Source organism: Ceratina calcarata, unplaced genomic scaffold (genome assembly GCF_001652005.2).
Source record: "Ceratina calcarata isolate Rehan_Ccalc_2016 unplaced genomic scaffold, ASM165200v1 scaffold241, whole genome shotgun sequence".
Lineage (NCBI taxonomy): Eukaryota > Metazoa > Arthropoda > Insecta > Hymenoptera > Apidae > Ceratina > Ceratina calcarata.
The window spans coordinates 34,348-43,273 of NW_017146051.1; the positions used below are offsets into that span (position 1 = coordinate 34,348).

At 38.1% G+C, this 8,926-nt stretch overlaps 1 protein-coding gene across 1 annotated transcript in view; it reads right to left on the reverse strand.

Annotated features, from left to right (window-relative positions):
• Positions 1–28: 28 nt before the first annotated feature.
• The window catches only part of LOC108622774 (uncharacterized), an 85,395-nt gene continuing 76,497 nt past the window's right edge, over positions 29–8,926 (reverse strand). Inside the window, exons 6-8 of the mRNA XM_026811726.1 lie at positions 4,548–4,574; positions 523–699; positions 29–51 (exon numbers count right to left, since the gene is read on the reverse strand). Of these exons, the coding sequence (XP_026667527.1) occupies positions 29–51; positions 523–699; positions 4,548–4,574 (227 nt within the window). The remainder of the gene's footprint in view (positions 52–522; positions 700–4,547; positions 4,575–8,926) is intronic.

Genomic DNA, 8,926 nt, shown 5'->3' on the forward strand with positions numbered 1-8,926 from the left:
TCATTTAAATAATTTATTTATAATTATTTTAGTAGCCCGGACAATAATTGTCTAGAATATGAACACAATTAATCTATAAATTCATTGATTGCTCCGTCTACAATTTCATCCGTATTGATTCGAGTAATTTACTTGATTGTTATACAGTTTCATCATTAACTTCTAATAACTGTGTATCAAAATTTCATATATAAACGAATTGTACAATATCTACTAATGTTTCAATTATGATATTGATCAATAATTATGTTATAATATATTCTAATGAAATGACGATCTTCTTCTCATGAGGTTTGATGAAATATAAATTATTCCAAATTTAACTGCCTCATGTTTATGAAAAATTTAATACGTGAAATTGTTTATGATAATAAAAAATACCATCATAGATGATTTTTTACTGTAAAAGTGAAAGAGCTAAACGACGTTTAATTTGTACCAATCTAACACATAGATGTAGATATTTGCCGAGGTAAAGTCTTACAATTAGTGTCAAGAAGGAAAATAAAATATGTCACTTACCTGAATACTTTTCCGTCTGCATCTGCTCGGTTGGCACGACATAGTTTCCTGTAGCGGCGTTCGGTGGGCAGCCATTACGGTTTTGCTGCGTGCGGAGGGTGTGAGTTGCGTGCAGAGATGGGCCACGCGGCGGAACTTCCGGTGGCGCCGGTTCCGGTGGTGAATCTCTACCCGTGTCTGCAAGTGATCGCATAAGAATTTATACACTCATGTTTCATTGTACTAAACCCCTTCAAATAATTATACACATATCTGCATAAAACATAATGTAAATTAAATAATCTAGTCAATTTAATAACCGTGGACTAGAAAAAACAAAATTTTTGTTTGTATGTTTCATAAAACATCTCTTGTTTTTTTCATTAACATTTGAATTTCCTTTATTCCAAGTCATGCAGAAAATTACTTGAACGAACGGTGTCGCGAAATCACGGGGAGATATGATTAAAAGGGGGTTAACCGTGTAATGCGTGTCGCAGCGAAAATCATTCCCAGTGAATGGGAGTACCGATGCACGGGATGCCATAGGAAGGACGAGTCTTCATCGATGCGTGACGGGCAACGTTTATTTCACGGTAGAATGATTGCATATAACGGCACAATTATATGAAAGTCCATTCTGTCTCATTTACGTTCCCTTATCCGCGTTATCCACGTGATACCGCGATTACCACCCAGTGGAAATCCGAGCAATTAAGCAGCCGTCAATAACTAACCGTCTCCTAATTACGTTTTATGCATGCGGGCATGAAGGATTTATTTTACGCGAGCTGATCGTGTTCTAGGCATAATTAATAAAATCGATGAACAGGTTTTACACTCGAAAAATTGATTGAATATTATAATAGAATTGATTTTTTATTAGTCACGAAATCATTGACATCGAATGAGAATTCGTGTCTTTGTAACGAGTATACGTATAAGTGTGAAATTATTTGTTAACTTCCCACAAATTATTGAAATATTTTGTAACATTTGATTTTTTTAAATAATGATTCTGGAGCCCCGGTTCTGAAAGTTTTACACATAATTCTTGAAAAAGATAAAAAATTAGGATATTAAGAGATGTATTGTGCTTTGATACGATAGCGTTGCGCTGTTGTTTTAATACCTTTGATGCACCATGTGATGTATCAAAATAACAAAACGTACTCCAGGGAGCGATTGCAAATTCTTGTAGTTACGACTGGGTTATTTTCGAGATGCATTAAAACGGTAAAAACACACAGGGGACCGTAATTCATACTGCAACCGATACCTAAAGAGGATGATACATTTAAAAATAAATTAAAATTCTGTATTACGTTGATCTCGATCGAAACCTATGCTTTAGAAGAATTTATCATTACAGTTTAATCGTTTTTTAGTAGAGAAATAAAATATATAATACACGCAAATTTCATATTAACGTAGCTAAGCTAGTGTATAAACAGTAATCAACACTCTTGTATTTCTAATAGCTTTTCAGCTTTCAAGCTTCCCGTACTAACAATTTATTTTACATCAAAAGGTAATTTCTGCTTCCATCTCAATCTAAATTACATCCTGTCCGTCGTCACACCGTGTCGTCAATTTTGCTAATAGTCTCCGTTTCATTTCTATTAAAAATACAAAGCGTGATCCGAGGAACCACGTTCACAGAAACGAAATAACGTAGCTAAGCTAGTGTATAAACAGTAATCAACACTCTTGTATTTCTAATAGCTTTTCAGCTTTCAAGCTTCCCGTACTAACAATTTATTTTACATCAAAAGGTAATTTCTGCTTCCATCTCAATCTAAATTACATCCTGTCCGTCGTCACACCGTGTCGTCAATTTTGCTAATAGTCTCCGTTTCATTTCTATTAAAAATACAAAGCGTGATCCGAGGAACCACGTTCACAGAAACGAATCGTGCATCCAAGCTTGTAAGACATGAACGAATTTTCCCATGCCCCGAGTGTTCAGCCACGCTTAAAATGTAAACGCTTATTACGGCGTTAAAACAGAGACGGTAATTCTAAAAATTTTTCATTTCCGGCTGGGGCGCGCGCGGTTCCGGACCCTTAGGGCTCCGTGTTGCGGGCATTTCGTAGCCGAGTTGCTTATAAAGTTATTCAAACTTGTAAGGAACTCTTCTCGGTGAATAATTAAAGTTACCTAAATGCAAAGGGCACAAAAGAAGGGCTGCCAGGCATCCTGCGAGCGCGCCGCGACGACCCGTTCAGCCCTTTATTCGTGGAACCGCTCGCCTGGGTATATACATTCACAGCAAAATAAACACTTCACTCTAATCATTTTCGTAGAATATATAAAAAACGCGTTGAAATAAATTTTTTAAAAAAATTACATCTATGGCCTCTCATTTTAATAAACGGATTGCGAATTTTATACATCTATAGATAAAGTTTGTCTATAGAAAATATAAAAGGTGCGTCTATAATAATATATAAGAAATAAGACAAAAAATTAAGTGCATATTCTTACTTTTAAAGGGTGGAACAAATTCGATAAATGTAATAGCGATCAATTTCTCCAATTTCAATGATTTCTTAATATATTGTTGGGATGTGATTCTGTACAACTTTTACTTTTATAAAAATTAGCGATATTATTTTCTAAAATATTCACAAGAAATTGTTGTTACTGAGTTCAGTGTCGAGCAACGATGCATACATTAATAGTAATCGTAGCTTCGTACATATATACTATGTACACAACATCTATTGTGTTAATATCTGCAGTCTTGTACAAAGGACAATAGAATTTGTATATAGGTATCTTCACATTTTGCGGAACTTCAGGTCTTGGCGTACAACATTACAGTGACCGAAGTTGTAATGACATGAGGTGTGTGAAATTCTAATTTCCTACAAGCCTTTAAGTCGTGTAGCTCTAACACAGAAGGCACAAACATAACACCACTCGACCAGCGACAAAGGATTCTCATTGTAATTTCGGCTGCTGTACAGTTGTGTTATATTTACGTATAATTGAGGAACATTTCGCTAAGTTGAAAGCCGAAGGCCCTGCAATATGCGGAGGTGACTAGACAAAATATTCTGTAGATATACGCAGGATTTAATGTAAGAAAAATAGTTTTCTGCGAATATCTCAAAAACTAATGTTGATTGTCGACATTAGTGAAGGAAAAAATTGCTTGGATTTGAATAATATATCCAAAAATCATTACAATTGGAGAGGTTGACGTCTACCTATTTATCACAGATTTTTATTCAGAGTTTTATTTTGCATAAAAACCCGCAGTTTATATGATAAGTACATAGATATTTAAGTGACCAATTCATATATGTGATATGGACTCGTTTGTGTAACAGAAACGATCTGTACATTATAACATGAATTATTCTATATCCAAACAGATACAGTTAGTCATTCTTAGTTCCATTGAGTTAGCAAGTTTTGCCGGAATTAACAGAACTATGTAAACGGTTGGTCCGTGTCTGGTAAGAACATGCGGGGATAATAGAAACTGGTAGCAATAACGAATGATGACGCGGCGAATCGATAGCCCGTTAAGCATATATGTATATAATTGGTGTAATATATAACCATTAGAGGTTGTTAATGTTACACGGGGCATTATTGTAAATCAAGGTTAACTGCAATACGGGGTTTATTACGCTCTCGCGAAGCTGTGTAACTTGGTTTGCGGCAACTCCGATGCCGGGTAATGGAATTTCGCTCTTCGACCATCTGGATTAAAATGTATTAACTTAGCGTTTGCAATTTGTCTCCGTTTCGCGTTGGTGCAATTGCGTAAGTTCGTACGTGCGTGATCGTTCGCGAACGATAAGTGAAGTTTATGCACAAATGTTTGACAAGCAAAGACATTTTTCAGGTGAAATAAGCGAATGCGATTTTTATCAGATTTGTATGGGGGCGTTTATATGTCAATCTGTACGTGTGTACAATGCTTTTCATAGATGTGTACGTAACTTAGGTAGCTAATAAAAAAGTTAACGGAATAATCTAATTGTAAGTATACACAACTGATCCAGCTACTGCAGACAATTTTACGTACCTGTGAAGTAAATGGACCTGGACAGGACTGCACGTGAAGGAATGTGCAGAAAAGAAAATGTGCGTTAGTGCAGTTAGGCTGTGCACACTCGAATTGGTGCTGTTACGTGATACATGCCGACTGGGTGAGGCGAACAAAAGCATGGCACGTGGATGTGAGAGAAAGAAAGAAAGAAAGAAAGAAAAAAAAAGTAAAAATGCCGGGGGAACAAAATAAATGAATGATGTTGAATGACGCGACGACGCTGTCATGTTAACGATAACGACGATGTAACGAGACTGGCCTGGATTACGAAGAATCGTTCACCGGTAATTAGACCGTTCAAGCTCCCTTTTCGCGTTGACAATGCTGAAAACTTTGATCATTACGCGAATCTCGTTTTTTTTTTTTTTATTCTTTTGTTTCTCATTTCTGTTGGAACTTTGGACCACGATAATTGAAATCGATGCGCAACATGCTTGAAACAACGTGACACGGAACGAAGTGACGATTTCGATGATGTGCAAACACATACCGGAGGTAATATCTACGTAAGACTCGATGAGACCATTAAAATTAATGAACAAAAGATTTCATGTCAAAGTGCATAACTCCTTCTTCAAAAATTTAATTTGGCAGAAGAGGTTTTAGCGGTAATAAAGCAGAAAACGTTGTACGTCTGTGATTTGTTAATCACGTTTTGTAGAAGTGACAAGAAGTTGTACACTGCGTGGGTTAGCTAATATCAGCGAAAGAATCAGTCTGTTGATTACGATTATGCTAAAATTAACCGGGAGGGTTGGTCAACGCAACGACTCGAATTACAAACGGAGTACATTTCCCTTCGGTGCGCCAGGGACGACAGCCGATATTTTCCGTAATAAGCGGTGATAATTGCTTAATTAAAGCGAACCGTGGAACGCGCAATGCGTTTCTGTCAGCAGCAGCCGCGTCCATCCCGTATCTTGGGCGACTTTACCGTCGAACAGTACATTCGTTGCAGTTATTGAACAATCCCGCCAGCATTGTTCGAGTGTTGGAAACACCTGTAACGCTCAATTACCAAGTCGATTACTCCGCGTAGACGAGAAAAATGCCCAACCACCTCCCAACCTCGTGACCATGTAGCGAATTATTTTCGCACATTCTTATCGATAATTTCAATATCGACATTTCGATTTATCTTAATTCTAGTACGAAACTGAAAACGATGAGAATCAGCAATTTGAGGAATGTAATTATCCAATGAAACTTACTTTCTATCTTTTAAGTTGAGCGTAATAAGATAGTAGTATCATCTTTGGTAATTAAATGTTCACGTCACCGAGCAAATTTTTAGAGTAATGAAGTTTAAATAGTTAGAATTTTAATAGAACCATCCTTGATCACATATACTTCAATTTCAATTGGTCATCAGTTTGTTTCGATTAGATACATTGTAATCGCAAAGATTTGATATCGCGATTGTTGGTTAACGACGCGTGCAGGACAGATTATAGTTAAGCGGTATCAATAATAACAGTACTTATCGACGAATGTCATGGTTGTCAACGACGGTGTCCCCATTGTAGATTATAATCGTTTGTCAATCGAGCTTTTATTTCGTTCGGTCCGTTTTACATGCATGGTACGCGGCATAATGTGAGTCGAAGCATACAACCCGCATGCAAGTCAAAATCGATTGTTGCCAGCGATGACGGTCCCCGCAGCCCACGGCAACGTCATTGACCGCGGCTCAAATCGTATTGTGATCTATGATGGATTACCGTTTATATCGAGCCGTTCATCAAATTGAAATCAATTTTCTTTCACGATCGCCAGAAATTATCTTCGCCCGACGGGAGCCGTCCAAATTGTTTCCGCGCCACGTGAATGCGGAAAATCGCACAACTTTAGCGACACGGTGGGTCCTGATGAACTGAAATCTCGTTTTCGTACGTTTTAGCAAATTAATAACGTTTGATTTAATGCTGTGTAATACGCGGTTGTCGAATATTGACACAAAATGTTTGTTTTCGTTATGCACCGAGTATGAAACATCAATTTACTCAATACAAGTTTCCGCTCTTTGAATCAACCAATATTATGAACTGCATTCTTGATTCGATTTTAATTAAAGTGTCAAGAAATATGAACTTCACTTCAAATTTTCACTCATGCTTTTGAAAAAATTATTCCAAACAATTTTTATTCAGTCGTCAATGGAATTAATTTTCTTTAATTTTCTACCTCACTCGCTTGAGGGAATGGCGTTTATTTATTTGCACGCGTACACCGAACAGGATGTGTGCGAAGTGGAAGTTCTCTCTCAGTCAATGGTCGACTACCAATCGCGGAACGCGTCGGTCATCGCAATGGACAAAGGGGTGAACCAGGTTATCCCTCGACCATGGACAGAGCGTTAGACGCTGGCAAGGGGCGCGGAAAGTGTCGGACAGTGACTGTGACTTGATGCAGTTAGCGTTTCGCGCTGCTAACTCGATTTGATACTCTAATACCCTCCGTCACGTCCATCGTTGCCCCGTATTCATGTAAATACGAATTATGAATTGCTAGTAGTCGCTGCGGTTGCGACCACCGTTGACATCGTCCGAGAATTCGCTACTTTTACTTCTGGCATAAATCTGTCAGTTGAATGAAATCGCATTAAAATGATATAATATTGCATTTCATCCATTTCTTTATTTGATTAAAATGAAAATTTCAGTAGAAGGCAAATTTGAAATTAGAAGACTCGTTTAACTCTGCGTATCTTCATTAAAGGTCATCGCGTATCATTTTTATGAAAACCCTCCGAAAATGTGGTCTCGTTAAGAATCTAATTTCCGACGATAACATCAGATAAGGGTTGAGCCTGTTAAGGTTTTCCTAGACAAGGAACGGGATTATTCTCTATTTGCTTTCGCCGAAACGTACAACGATTAAACTCGATATTAGGTTACCGCGTGCTCGTAGATTTTCGGGGGCTGGGAACGAACCGGAAGAAGTGCAACGGTAACGATAATGGCGAACACGGACTATTGGCATAGTTTTCAAGCGGTGCTTAAAATTATTCCTATTTCCGAAAACCTGGCCGCCATCCAAGCTGTCTCATGCTTTTTCTCAGATAAGAGTCACTATTTAAACAAAGAAAAAGGGAACGGAAGAAAAGGAATGGGAGGGATATATTTTATTCTATTCACGGATCAATACCCGGTTGCGTGTGTCCCCTTTTTCCTTCTATCTGTTCACTTTTTCGTTTTCCCTGTAATTTATACGCTTTCCCAAACGATCGTATTTCATATTAAACTGCCGACTCGATGGATCAGATGAAGCCGTGCTTTCTCTCTCTCTCTCCTTCTCTCTCTCTCTTCGTCTCTCGTCCTCTCTATCGTGCGCGTTCAAAGATGCGGTTGTTGGCCGCATTATTTGCAATTTAAATAATCCGACAGATCGATGATTAATCGCCCGGTTCGACAACATTTTTCCCGCTCGAATAAGCTAATATCGGCTTGGATTCGGATTTACATTGGTACGCGAACCGAGCGGAACGACGATGGGCGCTCAGCTAAATTTCTAGGGCAATCACGCTAATCGATATCATATTTGTTGGCTCGCGGCTTCGTTTCAGGAAATTAAATTCTCCAATCCCGCGGACCCGTGCGCGCACGTGTTCTTTGATTCACCGCCTTAATTGCCTTCTATCTTTTTATTTGGCCGATAATTGGAACGGTAATAGGGAACCTTTGTGCAGAGCGGACCTGAATGCTCGCAAGAACGAAATGTTTCTGGAATGCACTCATCTATGCGTTCTCTGATGCTTTTTAGATTTCGTGTTTGAATCAACATTTGGTTGACATGTAAAATTAAAAGTATAATATCGGTTGTCTTCAATAAACAGCAGTTCTTACGTGGAATTAAATTTGAAGTATGCACGTTTGGGTGTACCTAATTACTGAAATGAGTGGTCGATTAGATTTGAATATTTTATGGAGAATCATCATCATTTCGCGCTTAGTAATTCGACTGTGAGTCTTCGATCCTATATTGCTTGGCGGAATGTCCCTGCGGTCTAATGGAGGCATTTCGTGGCATCTATTAGCAAATGGTTCCCAACGGTCAGGGCTTGGCCACGTTAACCCCGTCCTCGCCACCGTCAGAAAGATGATTGATATTACATTAGATCAGTACAGTCTAATATGGGCCAATTGAAAACCGCGATATTAAATACCAGTTATAAGGCAATATGGCGTAATCATGCTCGTTTATATCTTACTATCATATAAAGAGAATGCGTTTGTTTGTATGTTAGTAAAAATTTCAAGAATGACTCAAGTATTTGCATCGAATTTAGATTAGAGCTATCGTATTTACTCCAGAGTGTCACAGACTACATATATTTCTAAAACAAAAAATATTGT